Source organism: Theropithecus gelada, chromosome 6 (genome assembly GCF_003255815.1).
Source record: "Theropithecus gelada isolate Dixy chromosome 6, Tgel_1.0, whole genome shotgun sequence".
Lineage (NCBI taxonomy): Eukaryota > Metazoa > Chordata > Mammalia > Primates > Cercopithecidae > Theropithecus > Theropithecus gelada.
In genome coordinates, this window is record NC_037673.1 from 35,766,274 (window position 1) to 35,791,051 (window position 24,778).

Genomic DNA, 24,778 nt, shown 5'->3' on the forward strand with positions numbered 1-24,778 from the left:
TCTTGGTTTCTCATTATATGGGGAAAGGATCATAATGGTGAATTGAAGCAACTAAGCAGTAGGTTATTTCTGTCTTCTTTATCTAGAATCAATGTGTGATTTTCAATATCTTTTTTACTGCCTTCTTACAGTGATAGCGTCATGCTAAAGACTGACTGCTTTCAGGAATTTTTCCAGCTCAACTACCTCCAACACCTATCACTCAGTCGGTGCTATGATATAATACCTGAAACTTTACTGTAAGTATGTTTTGTGTTTAATGCTTAATAGAAGGCAGGAAACAGCAGAGATGCCCCTTGGTGTGAAAATCCATTATTATTAATAGACATATAAAACCGAAACATTAGTGATTAGTATACCACAGACTGGCTGTGAAAGACCAGCAGAGTGTTGCTTAAACTGTCTGGTGAAATTGAGTTGATCCAGATTGTTCACTAAACATTTTGTTTAGCTGTAAGCAGTTTTAATTACTAGCTTGCTGTCTTAGTATCTATGAGACGACTTAGCAGAGAAGCAGAAGATAACCTTTTCCTCCAGGAAACTTGAAGTATAATTGGGAAGGCAGACCCAATGTGGGTTAGTGTCTTTTTTTTTTCTTTCCAAATTTTTTGGATTAACTCCAGTTGATTCAAAAAGCTTTCATCTGGGCTTAAAGTTCTGTATCTTCTTAGTGATGTATGTCCTGGATAGTGAAGGAAATGGAAGGATCTAAGCCTGTAGATGGTATGTATTGTAAGTCTGATGCTATTTTTGAAGAGGGGTGTGTTAAGGTCTGAAAGGTGAAGTGACTTATTCAAACCCTGATGGTGAGTTGGTGGCTGACCCGAGTCTAAATCCTAGGTCTCCTGGACAGAGGCAAAATGGTCGCTATCTAATCCAATGGTTCATACAAGGGTTAGTTTTACCTGCTGAGCAACTTACACAGAATCAAAGAAGTGCAAGAAAGAAGCAGCCTGGTCCATCTTTCCTTTGGGAAACACCATACCCAACTCATCCCTGGGAATCATATCTTTATTGTTTTAAAAGGTTTTCTGTATTTCATCCCAAAGGACTGGAAAAGTCTCCCTAATGGCAAATGTGCATGTGTAGCAATTTTATTAAAAACCACAAGAGGTCAGTATCTTAAGAGTTGATCAGGTGCCCAAAATGTCTTGAACGCGGCTGCTGGACTCATTTATGTAGCTCACGAACTAAACGAAGGTTAATTTCCTTCCAGCTCCTATGTAGGAATGGTGGTGAATTTGAACAAAGAATTTTAGTCCTCAGAATCATAGTTTGGATCTTTTAAGTTAGTTTCAAGAATTAATGAATAAATCAGATACTTCCGCTATACAGAGTTAACTAGTAGAATTAGGAAATCTGGCAGTTATGCATTTTAATTAATCATTTTAATCTTGGGGTTCAGGGTCTCAGCTGGTATCTCATTTGGGAAAGGACTGCCTAAAATAGGATGGCAGGATTTACTTTCCTGGCTCTCAAATGTTGGGGTTTAAATTTGTGTGCATGAAACTCTTATTAAAATCCCTGCCCTCTCTATTTTCTAGCATCCAGAACTCCTAGGAGCTTCTAGCGTCTACCCAAAAAGACTTCTCTGTCATCCATTCTTTCCTGTCCTTGCCATCTGGCCTCCTGCTTCTTTGCCTGTGCAGCCCCCTGGGGAGTGTGGTGATCATTCTTTTCAGGTTGCTTTTCTCAAGAGAATCTATCCATGTGTCTTGCTTTTGTTCCTTCTCTGCAGAAAGAAAGAAGCTAAGCAGGTAATGACCCAAATGCTTTTTCTCAAGCAGAGGCGAGGGGAAGGCTGTGAGCTCTTCATTTTAGTATTTTTATCCAGTGGGATGATAGTAATAGTAATTGCGATACCTGCATAATAATCACCTGCAGGTAATACCTGGAGGCAGTGTGAATTGATGGTTACAAACATGGGCCTGAAGTCACAGACATATTGTGAACCTTCACTGCATTATTATTTCTTATTTGTACAAATCTTAGGAAATAAGAGGAACAGGGCATTAGGAGTTTAGTTACAAGTCAGACCACTAGAATAGAGAAGAAGAAAGATCCCGTCCTCGAACATTAAGGTAAAAGAGTGTATTTCTTCAGGTATTGTGTAAATAGTACACTGATTTGCATTGTGAGTCCTTCAAGATGAGTTTGTTGGTACCTTATGCTTAAAAGTTTCTCAAGATAAAATGAGAATTAGAATGACTTTAATTTCAATCATTTTGGCAACTGATATATTTGAGGTTTATAATAAAAATTCCAGTGTGTTTCCATAGTAATTTCCAGAGAGCCACCTATGCTAAAGAACTTAAGGCTATCTATTTCTCTGAAGTGCGAAAATACAATTTGAATGTCTTTCTTCTGTAGTAATGTTTTAAAATACTTGGGAAACTATAAATTTTTCTTCCCCAGGACCTATTCCCATTGTATTTATTCTCTTACTTCTTAATTGGTCTTCTTCTCTATGTCTAAACTTCCTTCTAATTCTTCCCTATTTCTCATTCAAGTAAGAAACCCAAACTGGAGATAGTAAACTAATCTAAGATAAGACTAAAAAACTTCTGTGGTAGGAGCATTTGTAGTTGAGGCATTTAAGATTTTATAAGGAAAACAGGATTATTGTATAGATAAGGTAAAGAGCAATCCTGTGAGTTCATAAATATCTTTTATTTTCTAAAATTCGATATACATAAGACATTGGTGTTATTTTACACTTCTTACATTAGAAATAAAGCCTCTTGAACTACTTATTTCTATTTGCTATCCCTTAGTTTGTTCTTCAGTCTCTTCCATTGTAGTTTTTAAAAGATGCTTGCAAATTTTTTATTCTGAGTTGCACACACCAGAAGGCTTTGTTTTTTGTTTATTTTTTTTCTCCTTAAAATCTTAGACTTTCTGGATTTTTGACTTGGGAACTAGTTCTTCGTCCATCATTTTATCTTATATAACCCCCTTATATATAACACCCGAGTGTGTTCTGAGAGTCTGGTCTTCATTTCTTTCCTCACCAAATCTCTCTCCCAATGCTGTTGTAAGAACATGTCCTCCTCTGCCATCTGCCATTCCTCCTTTTCTTACTCCACCTACAGTTTCTTCCCTTAAATATTCTCCAGCGCAGAATGGCTCACAATTTGGCTAATTTGGATATACCAGAACCAGAGTTCTCATAGTAATTACAATGTTTCTCAAATTTCACATGGGGGATTCAAAGTTGGAGCTGGATTGCTGTCATCGTAAGTGATTAAGTATCTGTATATTGTGATCTTACTTTGATACTGTTTCTACATTCCAGAAAGCAGTTTACTTAATGACAGCAATTTGTTCTTTCTGATTTTCTTTGGTTATATGCCTTTAGATCTTACTGTCCCCTTGTGAACAAGCATATTTATTTCATTTGGATAGTACTTTTATTTTGTAAATTAGCCTTCATCCTGTACTCAGCTAACGTATATTAAACATTTGTGGGGTTTAAGACACCTTGTGGAATGTAGAATAAATACATTTCGGGGAGTAGTGGGAAGACTGGAAGAGCAGGTTAGACACGGAAGGTCTTCAGACTAGCTGAACAGCCTGGGTTCTGTAAACACGAGAGAAGCATCAAAGGTTTTGGAGCAGATGAATGACTAACGTGAGCTAGGCTTTAGGAAGATGCCTTGGAAATTAGTATATAGAACAGGCTAGAAGGAAGAAAGACTGGAGGTCAGGTGACAGTTACAAGGAAGGTTTGGGGCTTTTTTAAAGTAATTATTGACAATGTGAAGATAAAAAGGATGTTTCTGACTTTAGGTCATTGAGGTGCTCATTGATCTGTAGTAGGATTTTGTTGAAATTCCAAAATAAATGTTCCCTTTCCTGAGACTTTGTACTGTGTGTCCCAACCGTGAGCAAATACAGATCAGAGAGTTGAATTTCTAGGCACATAGATCTGAGTTAAGAAGAAAAAAATCATTACCAACACCAAACAGTATTTACTTTGGAGAAACAGAATTTGAGAAACTGAATTTGTGAAACAGAATTTCACTGTTAACAGGGTTGAATTTCATCTAATGTGAAATACCTAAAGGGACTGGCTTATCTATGCAGAAAAAAATGGTAATATGTAGGGAGGTAAGATGGCTATTGCCTCCTATAAAAGGTGTGATTTTTAACCCATTTTCTCCACCTGTACCCAACTACATAACCCTATCTAAAATATCTTAGGGAAGTCAGTGATAGTTTTCATCACACATAATGGACTTGTTGACTATGAACCATTATTAAGAAGTTCATCAATCCTGACAACATCTCCCTTTGAGAGATGAGCCTAGTTCAAATAAAGGTCAAGTTCATATCCTTAATTTGCATGTAACCTGTGGTGGTTCCAGCTGGTGCCACAGTAAAACATTTGCTTCTACCATCCCTCACTTGCTAGTTTCTTCTCATAATACAGTAACCCTATTCAGATCACTATATAAATCACAACTGGAGAAAGGAAGCAAATATGGTTGGATTCTTAAAGAAACCTGAGTTTCTAAGGTTATTAGGAACCTCATTCAATAAAATGCAGCAGTGCGTTTCCTAATGCCTGTTGCTCAAGCGATATGGTCTGTGCTTCCCAGTTTAATTTGCTATTTTCTCAAATCATTTATTGTAAATTGTATTTTCAGACTGCATTTTGTAGATGATACAAATTGTAAAATTTGGGTCATATAATTCTAGTCAAACAGTTTCCATAGATACTGCCATTCTGAAAGTCTTTGTCTTCCTTTCCAGTGAACTTGGAGAAATTCCCACACTGAAAACACTACAAGTTTTTGGAATCGTGCCAGACGGTACCCTTCAACTGTTAAAAGAAGCCCTTCCTCACCTGCAAATTAATTGCTCCCATTTCACCACCATTGCCAGGCCAACTATTGGCAACAAAAAGAACCAGGAGATATGGGGCATCAAGTGCCGACTGACACTGCAAAAGCCCAGTTGTCTATGAAGTATTTATTGCAGGATGGTGCCTCTTTAGAACAGGGAAAATAAGCAGGAAGCCCAGTTGCTGGAGTACTTAGCTAGTTTTATTCTTGGTTTTCCCTTTGCCTTCATTCTGCAAGTATACTAGTGAACCATTTGAGGGGGAAAACTATGAAATCTTGCTTTTTGAAATGATTCTAAAAGCTTCTATCACTGCTTTGCTCTTAAGAGCCAAAGTTGTAGGCCTTTTGAAATTTTGGGAGAGTGAGCCTATAATTTCAAGACACCTTAAAGAGCAAAATTTGAGGCACCTCTTCCAAGTACCCTTCTTATTAAGTCTATTCAGAATCAAGCTTAAAAATTACCACCAGCAAACAATCTTCATAGCCCATATAACTTTTATCTATTTAATTTTATAGTATTGCTTTATAAGACAGCTTAGAACAACAATAAGCTATTTGTATTATGAGCTGAACAAAAAGAGAATCATAGGATAGTAGCGTCTAAGGCCATCTTTTCTGGGAATAGGAAAGAGAAAAATGCATTTTAATTTTGCCTTTAGATTTGAAATTAGGTTAATAGAAATAAGTAATCCCATGTAATTCACCTTAAAACTTACAGAAGACTAAACATTACAAAACCCAGAGGTATAGAATTGGTATAGGATTTGAAGGCCCAGGAGACAGTTTTCTATGACAGCTTAATTTGAAGTATCCTGTAATGTTCATTAAGTTACTGTTTCCAGAATCTAAATTAGATGAGAAATATAATTGTGGTTTTCTAACTTGATAATCAAATTATGTTAACATGGGTCCTTTAGCTTTTAAAATGACTTGCTTTGTTTTAGAAAGGTGGTATTAATCCAGTCTGTATTCTTGAAAATTTGGATGGAAGAATTCTGAAGTTGCCTGCTGTTTTCCTTTAGCGCTGAGGTTCTTAAGGTTACTTTTTTATTACTCTGGAATCAAGTATTTTAAATTGTCTTTTTTTAAATGATCTCTCACCAATAATTGTTTGAAACTATCCATTTTTAAGGTCATCAGACCTACAGTTCCCTAAGAGGAACTGCATTTTCTCTTCAATCAGAAATAATACAATAGAAGCAGGTATATGTTCCATGGAGTTTCAGTAGTAAGCACTACTTATACCTACATAAGAGTTAAAATCCAGATGTGGGACCTTTTGATACCATCAGTGATACATATATTTTCTAAACTGGTACAGAGAAGTGAAAAAGATCAAATTCTACTTCTTAAAAATCACAAAAACTAGTTTAAATTGATGACTTCATATGTTCAAAATGTAATGACAAAAAAAAAAAGCCAAAACCTGTCATTTGTATTAACTGTTTTTTTTTTTTTAATCAAAAATTGTAATGTTAGAAACATAGTATGAAGTGCCTTTATCTGCTTAGACCTAACGAAGATTTTAAAGTTGGGTTACACAGGAAATGATTATGCTTCAATTTCTTAGTAGTTAAAAAGTGCTAAATACTACTTGAAATTATTGTTTACAGGTTAGTGACAAGAGCTGGGGTTAGGATCCAGTTGGACTCTAACATCCAGATGCCCTCAAACATACAGAACTTCCAAACTCAAGTCCAGCCATAAGCTATTTTGCCAACATGTCAGAGCAATCTGTATTTTTGTATGTGATTTCTACTTTTATAGACTTGTTTTAAAATAAACACATTTTTATAAAAATGAGTACTTAAGCTAAGTTGTATTCCTTTTTTAAGTGTTGTGGTTAAAATTTGAAAGCATTTAATGTGGTGTGCCATTTGGCTTAGATACCTCTAAATAAGACTCTTCAAAACAGAGCCCTGTTTTGACCTTTCTACTTCATATGCTTATCACATTGAAAAAAAAAATGCCTTTTTAAAAGGGGCTAATACAGGCTTATCTTTAAAGTGCTTCCAGTAGTAATATACTTACAAAACCTTTGAATTCAAGTGACAAAGGGGTACTATCAATAAAAGTCAGCTAGTAGCATTTTAAAAATATATTTGATTAGGTTATACTATGTATTTTATTGTCATTCAGAAACTATTTGAATGTTCACTGTATGCCCAGAGGTCTTCCAGGAATTCTGTTCCTTTTGAACCTTTCCATTCAAATGGTAGAATGGTGATTCTTGAATATCACCCAATTGTCTTGGTCCTAACACCACTCTGCCTTTTTTAATGATGAAAAACGTCAAACATATGCCAAAAAAAAAAAGGGAGAATATGATGGACCCCATCATCCAGTTTCAACAGTCAACTCCTGGCCAATCTCACTTAATCCATGGTCTCAACCATTCCCCTCCAATACAGATAATTTTGAAGCAAAACCCAGACCATAATATCATAACTATTTCAGTATAAACCTCTAAAAGATAGGGATTCTCCTGCATGAATCCTGAAGCATGGTATATCAAGATGGTGTCGAAAACTCCTCAGTTATCTCGTGTTTTCTTCAGTGGGTTTATTTTGCTCAGGATCCAAACATGGTGTACCTACTGCATTTAAATTCTCTAAATCTTAATCTTAGAGTTTCTTCCTTTCTTTCCTTGTAACTTACTTATTGAAGAAACTATGTTATCTGTCCTGTGTTCTACATTCTGGATTTTGCGTCTATCCCTGGAATGATAGGTTAATCTGTCCCCTATTCCCATAAAACGGTAGTTAGATCTAGCAACAAAAAGCTCTAGACCAGGGGTGATTTTCTCCCACCCAGGAGATACTTGGTAACATGTGAAGGCATTTTTGGTGGTCATGAGAAGTGCTACTGGCATATAGGCAACAGAGGCTAAGGATGCTGCTGACTACAGGACAGCCCCCCACAACAAAGAATTGTCTTGACAAAATGTCAATAGTGTCAGTGCTCTAGAGGCTTGTATCATCAAGTTTTTCTTTTTTTTTTTAATCAAGGAGACACCTGATAAGTAATATTCTGTTCTATTCCGAGACACACCTGTTTCATTTTTACTGCTGTCACTTTACCTGCTCTTGCACTCTTGATTCCTAATAGATCCTATCCACAAGCTCCAGAGACATAAGAGACACTGGCCAAGTGCAAAACTTTATTTCTGGATAAAGCACTTGTGTCCTATCCTGGTGAACCCAATTACACTTCAACACTTATTGACCACCTACAATGTGCAGGATACAACAGCCCAGGAGAAGATGCAGAGCCTGTGAGGAAAGAAAGGCAAGTAGTCTAGAGACTGGGCAAACTAGAAAGAACCCTCTTGTCACTGCTTACCCTAACCATGGAACAAGCAAAATGACAACCTCCTCTTTCTTTACTATTCCAATCCCCACCTAGCCAAATATCCCAGAAAGTCAAAGTTTTCTTCACCAAGAGACTAACCCTTCAAGATACAAGTCAAAGACCTAAAAGCCTGTACTAATGATAACTCAAAACATAACTGCTTTGAATTACTATGTTTTAGCAAATCTAAATACTAAAATGCTGATATTTTTACATTTCTCTAAATACCAGATATCTAAATTATAATTTTGAGCATTAAAATCACTATATTTAAGGTATTCATATTAACACTTACAATATGCTCTTCTACTTTAGCTTGTTTAGTCAGTGATTTTCTTTAAAAAAAAGTCTTAAAGCCCGTAAGACTTAAAAACTCTTCACACCTTAATGTAGAAAACTTAAAAAGCCCTCTCACTGACTTATGCCCTAATCCCTTGAGTATTTTTACTGTTAAAGTCAAGAATAAACAGCCTTTGAAAAAATAAAATTGAACTATTCTTTAGTTCGGCAATTCATTAGTACATTTACTCTTACCTCCCCAACCATTATATTTAGGTGTTGCATTATCCCTGAGATCTTTTTTGTAAAATTGTCTTGGTAGATGCTATTCTTAAGTATAAGGATGCATAAATATTGGTACAATTGAATGAATTTAAGTGATTTAATTTCTAAATGTACATTATTTTCACAACTGAGCAAAATATATAACGGATCCTTAAACTTGTATTTGACAACTTTTTCAACTCAAGTGGATATTTTACAATAAAAATGTGTTCGCAGGCTCTTTCTGCTTATTAAAAAGTGAAATCAATGCAGTAAAACATGTAATATGATTTAATGTACAGGGGCCATGAATGTAAATACACAAGGAGTATCAAAAATATTAAGTCAAAATTATCTGAAGAGTCTACATTGACCAGGTAAGCACTTCACCCTCTGATTTAATAACTAATCATTCTATGTCAAATGTTAACAGTCAATGAAGTAAACAGGGCACAGAATAATAGTACACAGCGGTGGGGAAACACTTCTGAAACATAACATTTTGTGAAAACTAGTTTTCAAATAGTGACCCTGGAGAGTTAGGGAAATAAGAAATGTTAAAAAGAAGAGGTAACAGTGGTGTAATTTTATTCACATAGGGTTGCCATTAAAAGGTTAACTCATTCAAACACATTTTTGCTATGCTAACATTCCTTTGCCTCTCATTTTTACAACTAAATCCCCACCACAGAGCAGAAATGTTAGAAATTTTATCACAAATGGAGCACATTATTTTTAAAACCTTTTAGAATATGGCTTAAAATTTTACACAGCAAGTTACCTATTAATATGTTACATATTAACAGATCTATTTGGACAATCAGATTTCCTTGAGATTAAAGATGGAGCTGGCATTTTTTCTTTAAGAAGGCATTTTAAGGCCGGGCATGGTGGCTCATGCCTGTAATCCCAGCACCTTGGGAGGCTGAGGTGGGCAGATCACAAGGTCAGGAGTTTGAGACCAGCCTGACCAACATGGTGAAACCCCATCTCTACTAAAAATACAAAAAATCAGCCAGGCGTGGTGTTGCATGCCTGTAATCCCAGCTACTTGGGAGGCTGAGGCAGGAGAATCGCTTGAACCCAGGAGATGGAGGTTGCAGAGCTGAGATTGTGCCACTGCACTCCAGCCTGGGCGACAAAGCAAGACTCCGTCTCTAAAAAAAAAAAAAAAGAAGGTATTTTGAGCCTGTGAGGGGAGGTTCTATAGTGTGGAGCTTCTTTATAAAGTGGTCTTATGTATATCAAAAAAAAAAAAAAAAAAACACAAAAAGCCAGAAACTAGATCCAGCTCTGGGAAAACACTACATTTTAATGTATTTCTATCTGGTATGTCATAAGTTCTTTGCTATGAATGTCTATGCAGATACTTTAAGAAAAATTGATTCTCTGGATATATATCAAAACCTAGATTAACTTTGTACATTAACATTTATTTTAAAAAATTGATAAGAACATGTTAAGTATTGGCAAAACTAAGAGCACTCAATTTGATTATCCATCCAGCTTTCACAGAATTTACTTCTGAGCCCACAAGACTCAAAATTGTATAAGGATAGAGTCTGTTTCGAATCATCAACATATGTAGCACCTGACATAGTAGTACATGGCACAGAGTGGGTGTTCAATAAATATCTGTTAATGACTGAACAGAAATTTTCAGCAGCAAGTGAAAGAAACACATGACTTTGAACAATGGCATGAGAATACCAACTGTTTCATTATGCAATGACAGGATCTTTTGGCAAAAATTCTAGGATTACTTATAAGTAGATCAAGAATTAGATAATTTCCTCCAAAAATAAAGGAATTCTCATAATGGGGTGGGGCGTGGGGAAAAAGTCCTAACATTTTATCCTAAAAGCAATTCTGTAAAACTTGGAGTATAAGCTAGGTGAAAACCACACTACTAAGGAAGGCAATTCTAAAACTACTGTGTTTTACATATTTATTAAAGAATCCATTATTTGTGATAATACTCCTAACACAGGTAAAAATATGTTTACAATATTTTACCAAACTCCTAACAGAAAATGTCTAATCAGTTCATCCTTTTAGTCTCTGAATCTTTCTTCCATCTTTAAAATTTGAGCATTTTAAAGACGGAAGAAACCTGTAGGACTCACGTCATTTTTTTAAAAATTGACTTAAAACACTTATTGGATAACTAATACATTTGTAACAGCATCATGATTTGTTCTGATATCTGTATTTCACCCAGCACTGCTGAAATTACACGGAATGAAACTCAAATGAAAGCATTCATCTATAATTTCAAAAATGATTATTTGAAATTTTTAAATCAATAATCATAACATCATCCTTGTGTTCTGAAATTAGAAAATTCTTAGCACATATACAAACATATTTACCTATGTCAATTAGGTCAATGTCAGGATTTATCAAAATTCTCTGTCATGAAAATTTTTTCAAAATCTTGATTTTCGGGTACTATAAAAAATATGCACTAATCAAATGATATGTGTTCAGTTCTGACAATCCCACAATTAGGAGGAAAGGGAAGGAAAAAACACTTATACAGTTAAGTTTCAAATCCTAAATATTTAGTCCTTTATTTAAGCCTGCCCCTATAAATTTAAAAAGATATCAGCACTCTTGGTTACCAATTGTAAGCAATATAAAAATTTCACTGCTATCAATTCTAATTAGTTCAGTCCATCCATTTTCTTATACAGTGAATGTCTTTTTTTCTATCAGAATTCAACAGAAGAATAATGCAAATCTCACTTCTGAGCCCACAGGCAAGTAGTCTCAACAATAACCAAAAAAATGTCACTTTACGACTGGTAGGCCGTTTCTGAAGTAAAAGTATTTTCTCCAGTAATCAAAATTTGTCATGAGGAAATCCTTCACTGTTCTAGAAGCACAGTTCGAAGCTCATCTTCTTTATTGATCATCATCGAAGCAATTGCACCATCATTAAATTCAAAAGAAGTTCCTCCATCCACAACCATACAGGCATCCCAACAACGAGAACGAACACAAACCCTAGGCAGAAGGAAATAGCTCATTAAATAGTAATAGTTTTCTTAATCTTAACTAATAGGTTATTTTAATCCTGAATTTTAACCTCGCACATCACTTGGGCCTCCATTTTAAAAATCAAGTTGTTCACTGGTATGAGAAAATTAGTGACTATGTAAATATATGGGTATATTATGAAGGTCTCCAAACGCAAATGTTCAGGATAGCACCATTCACACAAGCATTCAGCAGTAAAGAAGTGCAGACCTGACTGAACTCACAGGCTGTTTTCATACGATTGAATGTTGAATTACTAACATCACAAATACTAAGTATTGAACAAGAGTGTTAACTATTTTCATGTAACATTTTTACTGAAGTATAACACATATACAGAACAGTTGGGTATGTGTATATGTATACAGGTATACATAATTATTAATGTACAGTTCAGTGAACACACTTATGATCACCCAACTCAGGAATCAACTGTTACCCAGCTTGCCAGAAGCTCCCTCACTGCCTTCTCCCAGTCACTATCCTGCTCCCTCCTCAAGCATACCTACCTTCCTAATTTCTATCACTGTAGTAGTAATAGCTTTGTCTGTTCTTGAGCTTTATAGAAATGGAAGAATATAATATGCACAGTGGTGTCTGTCTTCTTTTCAATAGTATGTTTGCAAAATTCATCCATGTTATTATGTGTAATATTAATAGTAGTGTGTTCATTTTTAATAATGTATGAAATCACTTCTATTGTATGAAAACACCAAAATTCATCTCTCTTCTACTATTCATGGACATTTGGGTTTTTGGCTATTGGGAGTAGAGCGGTTATGAATATTCTTGAATGTCTTTGTGCACATATTTCTGTTGGTGCATACATTTCTGTTGGATATATACCTCAAAGGGGAATTATTGGATCACTGTGTATGCTATGTGCAGGTTTGCTAGGTAACTGCCAAACAATTTTCCAAGCTATATATTCCTAACAGAAATTTAGGAATATACAGAAAGTTGTAGTTACTCCTCCTTGCCAACAACTGGTACCTTAGCCATTCTGGTGGGTGTATATGGTAGTGTATTATGTAGTTTTAATTAGCATTTCCCAGATGAATAATAAGATCATGTTTTTCATATGTTTATTAGCCATATGAATATCACCTTTTGTGAAATGCCTGACTTTGGCCATTTTTCTATCACGTTGCCTGCTTTTTTCTTATTGTCAGTAGGAATTTTTATATACTAAATATTCTGGCTATGAGCCCATTGCTGGATATAGGTCCTGAAAATATCTTTCTCGCTCTGCCTTTTTGTTTTCCTAATTGTATCTTTTGATTACTGGCAGTTCTTACTTCCAGTGTAGTTCAATTTATCAATCTTTTGTTGTTACAGTGCTTTTTATGACATGTTTAAGAAATCCTTTCCAACTGTCAAAATCACAAAGCTATTCTCCTATTAGCAAAAACTTAAATATAAGTAGTATATATCTTTGAAGGAGTCTTTGTCGTCTCACTCAAACTGAGTAGAGATCTGTAGATTAATCAAATTAACTGTCAAATGACAACGTGAATTTTAAGATAAATTTCCTTATTTGTGTCTAACCTGGGGAAAAAATTAATTGTATGTCTATAAAGAGAAAATATGTACACTGAGGTCAGCAATTTGTAATTACTTAAGCTGTTTTCTGCTTGCCATGAGATAGATGACATTTTCTCGGAATTTTAGATTTTCTTGTTAATTTGGAAAATTGGGGAACCTTTACAAAATAAGAACTTATATCCACTTTTTTATATCCTCTCTCCCCAAAAATAAAATGAAGCAAATTCAATAGGTGGGAGGTCACTTTTAGGGAAAACCTAAAAGAAATGAAAACTATTCTAAAGGTTTATTGCTATGCAATCTAAGTTTTCTATCAGTGTTTATCGTGTTTTTATTCTACAGCTTATGAAAAAGAAGGGGCTTTCTATTCAGCTTCTTTTACAATTATTGTGTCTTGGTTCATTTTTTAAAAACCAACAAATCACTGAAATAAATAACTGTACCCTTTCTAGTCACTTAAGTTTTAGCTTCTCTAAAATGGCACAGTAAGTGTACAAGAAAATATGATTTTAGCCGGGTTAGCATGATACCTTATTACTTTCACAGGTTCGACTTTTCCTGCTAGATTAAGTTTGAATGAGCAAATTTAATGAAATTAAATTGTTTTCAAACCAAGTGTGCTTTGTAACAATGAAAGGGATGACAATAGTCAGAAGTCAGACCGAGGATGCTTACTTTGAGGAGAAACAACGCTGACGACTGCTTGAGAAAACTCTATTTGCTATTGGTTCTCGAATACTGAAAAGTATTTTTGGTTCTTCTGGACTGTAGAGCAGTGATTCATTATATTCATTTGTTACTACAAAGAAAAAAAATATTACCACACTCAATAAAAGATGGTCACTTCTGAGAATGGCAAAACAAAAAATAGATGCCATCCCCCATTTAAAATTAATTCAGTTCCAAAAGTCTATTTGGGAACAAGGTTCTTGAAACTCATAACACATATTCCATTAAAAACAGTAACAAAAAACCTTATAAATAAGAATTAGGTACCATGATTTGCCCACAGAAACACACATCACCCACAATACAGTAGAAATAGGTACAATTGGGGAAAAAGAAAAAAAAAAAAAAACCACTAGCTTCAGAGCTTGTAATTAAACAATGGAGGAACTAGATAGATGCATTCAAAAAAGGAACTTGAGTTGCCATATTGCCCTACCAAGTTCTTTCCAAAATACCACATCAAGGAGCTCATAACTATGATAATAAGCAAACAGCGTCGATATAAAATGCAGTCTCAAACGACAACAGGCAATATCCTTTCTCCAATACATCAACATATTTTTTAGAAATCTTTGGGACCTTTCTCTCTAATCAAGAGGCACATGAAGGCTGGAATACAAAGCACAAATTGGTTGAGAAAATTACAAAGATATCAGGCCTGAAAGGAAGTTTAGTTGAGTACTACGTTAAAAAAATTAAAAGACTGTCAGATAATCTACCTTATTTACGAAAGTTTCATTTGAATTACTGGCTTTAAAAAAAATCTAATTCACTCACAAAAATAAAACTTTGGCTCCGTGACACACCACAAAAAAGCATGCTAGCTCTGAAAGAAATTTCAAAGGAGTAATTTCACAAATGTCTGTAACAGTGATTGCATCACTGGCATTCACTGTTGCTTCTAAAGATAGTCAAATCTTGAAAGGAATGCCATTCATCAAAGTAAAGCTTTGGTATGTTTATTAAAAGAAGAAAATCACAATGATACATATATATGTGTGTATATGTATGTGTATATATGTGTGTCTGTGTGTGTGTATATATACCCTTAATTTATATATATACCTGACATAAATTTCAGTTATTTTATATATATTGTTTTTTAAGTTGAATTATATAATTAAGAAACAATTACTCTATGTGCCTAACTTTCCTTTCATACAGATTTACTGCTGGTGCTAATTCATGAACCATGATTAAAATAATCTTGTAGGTCTCAAATTGAGTGAAGGAGACCAGAATCCATTTTAGAAGGCTGAATGGGGCTTGAGAGATTTGCTTCTTTTTTCAAACTATTTTAGAGGCAAACTGTCCCCCCAAAAAAGGAAGTCTTATGTGGAAACCTAACAATAAAGATAAACTGACACTGTTAAAATACTGTATCAGGTTAGAAGGTATTGCTAACTCATTTTAAGGTAACCAATGAGAATGAGGCTGTTAAGATAACTCAAATCCAAGCATTTATGTTTATGGATGACAGCTGCAGTCTTACATGTATCAATATTCACTTTATGTCTATATATTTTTTGTCATATATGTTGAGAAGATCCTTACATAGGTATGTAGATGTAACTTTAAACACATTTTGGTTTGTGGTTTTATAAAAAACAATCTACCTTGAAATTTTAGGATATCCTTCAATGGAGATAGCAAAAAATAGCTTTAATTTGAGGTGCATATAAGAATGATCCTGGTAGATAAGTAGACTTCAGTGTGTTACAATCTGACATGCAAATCAAACAAATGTGTTTTTCAGTTTAAAAATTTAAATTGTTTTAAACCGAATGTAAAGAATACATTTGAAGAACTCCTAGAAACACCAGCTAGATGATCTACTTTAACCCCCTCTTTTTCCAACTGTGGAGGATCACAGCCTTGCCCAAGTTTCACAGCTGATGTAGTAGATCTGGAACTGGAACCTACGATTTCAGATTTCTTGATAAGTATTCTTTCTCTAACAGCGCTAATTCTCTTAAAGGAATCTTGAGGTAATCAGGCAAAACTAGGGAGAAGAATGTTAAAAAGAATAGTTGAGTGAATAAGAAAATAAGCACTCATAGCTCAGTGAATTCTATCTCATTCAGAGGATATTAATGGCACAGTGAATTTAGCTATGCACTTACTATTTGTGAGATAAAGATTTTTCTGTAATTCCCTATCCCCCAGGACATGTTTGCAGTTATACTGCTTTGACTTAAGAGTTGTATTTCAGGGCTGACTAAAAATCACAACAACCAAGTCCAACTTTAATCTTTATGTTGCTTAAAGACATTTAAGGGGATATCATATTAAAAGCATGTTTGAGTAAAAAAAAAAAGTACTTTGCTAATTAAATAACACTTCACACTATCATTCTTAAAACTGAAATAGAACTAAACTGTTAGTGATTATTACCAATTGTCACTGACCTTTCTCTACCAATTCTCTGTTCAATGGAAGACTCAAATTTCCTTGTCGTTTTGCTATTGAAAAAGGAAAGGAGGAAAGTATGATTAAAATGTATATGTGTTATAAATACATATATGTTATTATATAACATAATAGCTAATATAAAATAGCATGTATACATTATATAGCATATTATCATAAACAGTAGTCCCCCCTTGACCTTATTAGCACTTTTGCTTTCCATGATTTTGCTTTCTTCCAGTTTCAGGTACCGGCAGACAACCATGATACAAAAATATTACATGGAAAATTATAGAAATCAATAATTCATGTTTCAAATCGCACATCATTCTAAGTAGCATGGTGAAATCTCACGCAGTCCTGCTCTAACCCACCTGGGATGTGAGGCATCCTTTTGTCCAGCTTATCCATGCTGTGCATGCTACTGGCCCATTAGTCACTTAGTAGCTGACTTGGTTATTAGATTGACTGTCATGGTATCATAGTGCTTGTGTTCATGTCACCCTTATTTAACTTAATAATGGCCCCAAGGCACAAGTAGTGATGTCGGCAAATGAGATATGCCAAAGAGAAGCCATAAAATGCTTTCTCTGCATGAACAGGTGAATGTTCTCAAAGAAAAAGGTCATATGCTGAGGTTGCTAAGATTTACAATCAGATATATGAATCTTCTATCCATGATATTGTAAAGAAGGAAAAAGAAATTAATGCATAGTATAAGGGTTTGGTAGTATCCAAGGTTTCAGCATTCACTGGGGGTCCTGGAACATGTGCCCTGCGGAAAAGAGGGGACTGCTGTAATAGCTGTTTTGGTACTCACCAATATTTAAAACATCTTCTACTGCCTGAGTTGCAACCCTGTTAATATTGAATGACCTAGAAACAAAAATCACAAAATTTTTAGTTTTAATTCTAAAAACATGCTAAAAATCACAAATGAATAACCTACTTAAAATATAGAAAATTCTTAGAAATTGGAGAAAGTTCTAAATGAACAAAGTTAAAAACTGGTAAATAATGTACTAGTATGGGTATGATGAAACAAGTATTTTCGTACATTTATGGGAACAGAGATATTGCAGTTGGAGAGCAATTATGCACTATCAAAATTAAAATGAACATATTCTTCAATCTAGTAACTTAACCTAAAATATACCTCCATCTATAATACACAAAGATAGGTACAAAAATTATTAGCTGAAACGCTCTTTATAACAGCAAAACAACTCAAATATAGAAACCCACAGAAAGCTAATTAAATAAATTATAGCTACTCATTGATATTAAAAAAGAATACAAATATATGTGATGTGTAAGAATAACCAAAATACTAAGTTAAAAAACAAAAGGCATCATATAGTGTATATATTGTTCCATTTTAAGAAAAAATATATATATATATAGTGTGAATCTAGAGATAAGCACTACAGATACGAAATGAAAAGGAGACTAGCTTTTTGCTGTATACCCTTTTGTACCTTTTAACATATTCTTTAAGTATTAAATTATACTTTAAGTTATAAAATAGTTTCCTTAAAGGGAAGAAATATTCTACATGTGCAATGCCTTGCTTAACCACTAAAAACCAAGCATTAATACAAACATGAATAACTTTTCAAAACAGTTCTGTCCTGGGGGTCTATAAAGATCACTAAGAAAAGGTTGTTTTTTTAAAAAAAAAATTCCCAGTAATTTTGAATTCTTCTACTGCCTCATAACTCTTCATACATGATCTCAACAGATAATCCCAAGGAACAGGAATAACATGAGTCAACACAACCCTAAACCTAAATCACTGTCTCTCAACTTTTTGAGGGAGGGAGAATAAGAGATACTCTTATACCTGCTAACCCTGTACCCTTCATGTTTGGAGAAATGCAAAAACATGAGAACTTTTTTCTTAGGTCTACAACCTTCACCACTCTAAGAGTTCCCATTTAAAATCAGATACAACCTCTACTACCAAACTGGAAGACAAACTGAGTATCACATCTTCATCAACTACTAAAGCTCCATTTCCTAAAAACACATCTTCATCCTTACTTTAAAGTCTGGTAGGGCAGCATGTATGGAGAAAAAGGACTGAGAACAATCTTAAAAAGAAACTAATTGAAATATATGGTGCTCTGGCTCTGTAGTACTTCTCCCAATGTACGGAGTAAACCTGATTCCCCACTGACCAGAGAACTGACATGATAATGGGACAATTCAGAGACATTTGCTGTGTAATACCACCCCTATATCCTGTCTCCTGTGGAAGAATTTTTGGAGATGCAGACACGGAATAACTCTTCCCCAAACCTGTTTTTCTTCCTGAACACATATTTTCTAGCCCTTCATGCCATATAGTCATGTGACTGAGTTGTAGCTAATGAAATCAGAGTGGACATGATGAATAAAACTTCAAAGCCTGGCTCACAGCCTCCCATGGGGAGTCCCCATGCTCTTCTACCTTCTGTAGCAGAGCAACCGGAGGAGCTATGTTTAGAAGGTGGTAGAGCCACGTGATGGAAGAACTCTGGCTCCTTGAATAACCACTTACAGGGAGCTGCTTGCCAATCAGGAACACTCACTGCAGACTTTACAAGAACAAGAAATAGACTTATACTGTGTTAAGCCACCGAGATTGGTGGTTTATCTTTTATAACAAATAGCTTACCGTGAGTCATACATTTCCACATTTCATATTAAAAGTAAAGACTGATTAAAGAATTTCATACAAGAAAACAAGCCCCTCTCTATCAAGAATTAAAAGAGAGAAAAATAGATTATTCTAATCTTTTCTTTCCTGTGAGTCTTCAGAGGTCTATGGTTTATAGATAGGTTTAAAATTTAAATCATGACTTCACCATTTATTAGCCACATGGCTTTGGGAAAGTCAGTTAACTTATGAAACTTTGGATTCTACTTATGAAAATAAAATCACCTACTTCCAGAGTATTTGTGAGAATTTAAACAAGATCATCTAATTAGCTTGGAACAAAATATGTGCTCAGAGATGGTAGTATGATAAAAACAAAAATTATTAATGTATAGAAATATACAGCTTTTCCCCAGCCCCTCTGGCTCCTAGGCTTCCCTTCTCTTCCTACATTTCTTGAAGAGAAAAGGACAAAAGATGAATGGGAATTGCAGTAGAGAACATGTTAGATGCAAGCAAGCTGCATGGGGCTTGGTAGAGAAGAGACTGAGTAACCAAGGTGGCAGGGATAGGATATAGCTTGTGAGAAAGACTTTTATACTAGAGCACAGGAAATAATAGAAAACTTTAACAAGCAACATAGAGAAGGCTGAGATTTTAATCTAACCATACTTATCGAAATGCAACATCAACACAGGACTCAACTACTGGGTGCATGTGGGAGGCGAGGAATGCTTTAAAAGCATTGTAGTGGCTGTCATTCCTTATGCCCCGAAAGGTTGAAAACTTGAACTATCAAAATCTATCAAAATTACACCCCTCCCCAGACAGAAGCCCCATTGCCTCTAGCAGAAGCACTACTTCACTAAGATTAATTACAAATTTATCTTGATAATTCTTCAATACAACCTAGTGACTTTTCTTTCAACTATGTGACCTCTACAGACAGCTCAGAACCCCTCCCCCTTTCCATTTAAAAACTGACCTTCCCTTGTGAAGCAGCACAAGTAGTAATGACAGTGAAAAGGGCACTGATTTTGCAGTCCAGCACACCTGTACTTATATCCAGGTTCTGACTCTTACTTCTTGTATAACTTTGGCCTAAATTATCCTTGCTAACCTTTAATTTACTCGTTTATAAAATGGGAATGCTACTACTTTCTTCCAGGATTTCTAAAAGGATTAATTAACATATAAAAGTACTTAGCACAGTACAAAGTAGCAGGGGCTATATAACTCATAGCTTGTATTACAATGCATAAAAAATAAACATACAGAATCATGGAAGTTCAGAAGGCAAAGTAAACTTACTATTTTATCAGTTCCAATTCCTGCATTTTGCAGACAAGGAAATTTGTACACAGATGTAAAGCTAGTCTGTGGTTTAATCAGGTCTCTTAACTTCCAGGCCAGTACTCTTTTCAATTATACCACTTTGCCCATTTTTTATGATAAGAATACTGGGTAAAGACAATCTCTATTTCTAACAGAAATTTCTATTTCTATTTCTAATTTCACTCTAGTTTTCAAAAAGTAGCATAGCATGTTCAACAGGAAAGATGCTATCATCATAAATGAAAGCTGTTAGCTGTAATGTTTTCAATTTAATCTATGAGATGGTTACAAAATAATTTTATAACATATTAAAGGATTAATTTTTTTCACAAAATTATTGGAAAATTCATTTTAGAAATGTTCCTTTCACTGGCCTTCAGGAAAATAAATTATTAACCTATCTTTTAAAATGATACTTCTTATTTTTTCCAAAAGACTATTTGGCTAATTTTTTTTTATTGATTACTTATGAATTAAATGACATGGTATCTGAAAAATAACTTCAAAATAAATAGAACAAAAGTAGATAGATAGGGGTACAGAGGCAACAAGATTGGGCATGTGTTGATAATTACTACTAGCTAATGGTATGTGGGGATTCATTACACTATTTTGTCACTCTTATTAAAAATTTTTCATAATAAAATAGTTTAAGAAGTCATGCTAAACAAGTAGGAAATAAAACTCTAAATCAAACTATCCAAATGTAAAAGTTTGATAAGCATTGTTTTAGCTATATACAATTGTGAGCGTATAGTCATTTACTCGAAAAATACTTTTTGAGTGAATACATATAAGGTACTGTGCACACAAAAGATTAAGCAGGAAAAAAAAAAAAAACCCTAGTCACCATCCCAAATCCATAAAGTTGCTTTAACTAGCTGGGTACTAGCATATTAGATAACTAATAATGTAATAACGGCTATAACAGTGCTATGAGAAAAAGTGTTAGGGAAGAATAAAAATGATTAATTCACTGTCTTTATGAAAGAGGTGAGTGTTAAAGATTTGCTAAAGAGAATGACATTTCAAGACTGAATTTTCAGCCAGTGGATAGAAAGTGGAGTGTTCAGGCATTCAAGGCAGGAAGAAGTTGCATTGAGCAAAAATAAAAAGCCAAGCGAGAACAAGAAGCATGCTGAGAATTGCAAGGAGCTGTGCCAATTCTAGTGTGCCATAGGTGGGAGTAAGGGTAGGGCAGGAATAAGGCCAATAAGATCACTAAGGTCATATGATAAAGGGCCTCAAATGACAGATTAAGCAATCTGAACAGAGGTCAATGAAACTTGTAAAGCAGAGAACAGAGATAGATTTATCTACATTTTAGAAATATTACTCTGTTATAGACACTGGAAAGGATGTGGAGAAATAGGAACACTTTTACACTGTTGGTGGGAGCGTAAATTAGTTCAACCATGTGGAAGGCAGTGTGGCGATTCCTCAAGGATCTAGAATTAGAAATACCATTTGACCCAGCAATCCCATTACTGGGGATATACCCAAAGGATTATAAGTCATGCTACTATAAAGACACATGCACACGTATGTTTATTGCAGCACTATTCACAATAGCAAAGACTTGGAACCAACCCAAATATCCATCAATAATAGACTGGATAAAGAAAATGTGGCACATATACACCATGGAATACTATGCAGCCATGAAAAAGAATGAGTTCATGTCCTTTGTAGGGACATGGATGAAGCTAGAAACTATCATTCTCAGCAAAATATCTCAAGGACAGAAAACCAAACACCGCACGTTGTCACTCATAAAACATCAGAACACATGGACACAGGGAGGGTCACACACCGGGGCCTTTTGTGGGGTGGGGGACTGAGGGAGGGATAGCATTAGGAGAAAGACCTAACGTAAATGAGGAGGTGATGGGTGCAGCAAACCAACATGGCACGGTGTGTACCCATGTAACAAACCTGCACGTTGTGCACATGTACCCCAGAACTTAAAGTATAATAATATTTTTTTTTTTAAAGTAAAAAAAAAAAAAAAAAAAAAGGAAATATTACTCTGTGTAGTGCAGATGACAGCCTCAAGAATAAAAGGTAAGGCACAAAGAATATTCACTAAAAAGGTGCAGGCTTGGACCAAAGTAGCAGCAGTAGAAACCCAAAAAGTGGACTAAGATTTCAGAAGTACAATGAACAGGATTTCGAGACTGGGATACATAGAGAGGAGAATGAAGAATGGAGGACTCCAAAGGTAAGAACAAGGTTTTGAGAAATCATGTTTTGCTTTTTTTCTCTAGACATGGAGTCGGGTAAATGCTGATGGTATTCAGCAATATAAAGAACACAAAAAGAAAAACTGAAGACAATAAATTCAGTTCTGAATGTGTTGAATCTGAAGTGTTACTAATATCCCATCTGGCATGTAATTTTAGAATATGAGTTTGTACTCAGGAGAGAAGGTATGTTTGGGAGGCATCTGTGAGGAATGTACTAAGAAGACGAGACTACCCAGAGGGAGGTTATAGAGTAAACAGGACATAGGATGCACCAGGTTATCTCCAGTTAGGCTTCTAATATACAAACCTCCAGTCTATTTTTGTTTATTGTACTTTGTATTCATTTTCTTACTATTATTTAAAATATTTTTCATTTTTAAGAAAAGATAAGTCCCAAAACCACTTCTCATTTCCTTTCCTTTACAAACCTAGTGCTCAATAATGACCAAATCCAGGCTGTAACTGTAATCCAAGAAGTCAAGGCAGGACTACTAGACCCCAGTGATGAATGAAACAGAAATTTGGCCTACCTACATAACACCACCAGGACACCTCTTGCGTATTACACGCCTTAGATGTGCCAATATATTACATTACTAAAAATATTTCACAAAACTTGATAAGCAACATCCCAAGTTACTTACCAGGCTTTTGATCCTGTTCCAGTACACAAATTGAGCCCTGAACTCTTCTGTTTTTCCCATGGACCATCATCAACTGAAATCTCATAGTAGGAAGCCCTGTGAATTGAGAATACAAAACTGTTTGCTGAGCTTATGGTTCACAGTAAATAAGATAGTCTTCTTCAGAACTAAGGAAATCTTAATTAAGTCAGCTTACCCAAGAAATACTGGACTTAGTAGGCACACACATCATGATGCTAATTCCAATACTAATTAAGTGAAAAAGTTAGAAGAAATAAAAAACAACAACAACAACAAAAAAACTACATGTCTGCATGCCTGTCTGGTTTATATATTCCCTTCTGACAATACTTTAATATTTCAAATAGGGGCTTCTTGCAAATTTTTGGCTAGCATTGTGCTATTGCTCTTATGGAATCTAACATACACAGAACCTCATTTCAGAATTCAAAAAAGAAAATACTATTCTTAAGTGAGTTTCATTCTTGGTAGCTAGTCCTTGATATATTTTAAAGCTGATTCTAATTCTTAAAGTTATTAATAGTTTCTACTAAACTATTGTTTCTTAAGCTACATGCTAATGTACCTTTTGAATTAGTAGTAAGCTAACAGAGATTACATAATAAAGCTGTAAAGAAAATTCTCAACCAATACCGGATTAGTGGACAAAACTAGAGATAAACCAGAACTATAAATTTCTTTGAGATTTACATTTCTTAAAATATTTCATTAATATGAAATCAAATGAGTTTTCTGGCACTAGCAAAAATGGCACTATTCTTTAACTCCATGAATGCATAAATGATTTGTAACTATTCAAAGAACTTTTGAAATGTCTAAAAGCCTATTTTGTAAACTCTATCTTAAAATAATTGTGTCACTGATACTGACCAACAGTGAATTTTTTTCTCCAGCAAATAAAAAAGTTAAGATAAAACCATAATAAAATACAACTTTTCAAAATAATAACAATTACTGGACATGCTTACAAACACTACCACTGTGGATAATTTATCTCTTATTCTAACCTTTACAGTTTATCCTGTAAGCTCTTAATTTGTGAGGGCTTTGCCTAATACAACTCCTTTTCACTTTTTTCTCTATAGTCAGAATTTCTTATTAAAAATAAAACATAGCAGGCCTAACATTCACATTTAATCTATTTCATAGCTTTGTTATATCTTCCTAGAAAACACACACATTAGGAGCCTATTATGTACAGACAAGCCAGCCAAATCCATGGAAGTGGCTGCTACTATGCCAGAATCAAGTAGAAACAAAAGAGATTAAAGGTAAGGGCGCATGGGTAGAAAAGAAGCAGAGGCAGAGAGAAAGACAAGTACAGTCAGGTGAGAGATGCTGAGCCCAAAATAATGAGCAAATTTAGTGTCATTCTCACATGCAAGTTTATCAGGATTAGTCAATTCATAGAATTTTTGTTTCAGG

At 34.7% G+C, this 24,778-nt stretch overlaps 2 protein-coding genes across 8 annotated transcripts in view; one reads left to right on the forward strand and one right to left on the reverse strand.

Annotated features, from left to right (window-relative positions):
- SKP2 (S-phase kinase associated protein 2) overlaps positions 1-6,658 on the forward strand; it is a 31,848-nt gene extending 25,190 nt beyond the window's left edge. For all 3 annotated transcript variants that reach the window (XM_025387223.1, XM_025387225.1, XM_025387224.1), the window contains 2 exons: positions 132-239; positions 4,756-6,658. In XM_025387223.1, the coding sequence (XP_025243008.1) occupies positions 132-239; positions 4,756-4,969 (322 nt within the window). In that variant the 3' untranslated portion in view covers positions 4,970-6,658. The remainder of the gene's footprint in view (positions 1-131; positions 240-4,755) is intronic.
- Positions 6,659-9,312: 2,654 nt separating this feature from the next.
- The window catches only part of NADK2 (NAD kinase 2, mitochondrial), a 45,704-nt gene continuing 30,238 nt past the window's right edge, over positions 9,313-24,778 (reverse strand). For all 5 annotated transcript variants that reach the window (XM_025387220.1, XM_025387219.1, XM_025387218.1 and 2 more), the window contains 5 exons: positions 23,333-23,428; positions 17,287-17,342; positions 16,466-16,519; positions 14,004-14,127; positions 9,313-11,750 (listed from right to left, as the gene is read on the reverse strand). In XM_025387220.1, coding sequence (XP_025243005.1) covers positions 11,612-11,750; positions 14,004-14,127; positions 16,466-16,519; positions 17,287-17,342; positions 23,333-23,428 — 469 coding nt within the window. In that variant the 3' untranslated portion in view covers positions 9,313-11,611. The remainder of the gene's footprint in view (positions 11,751-14,003; positions 14,128-16,465; positions 16,520-17,286; positions 17,343-23,332; positions 23,429-24,778) is intronic.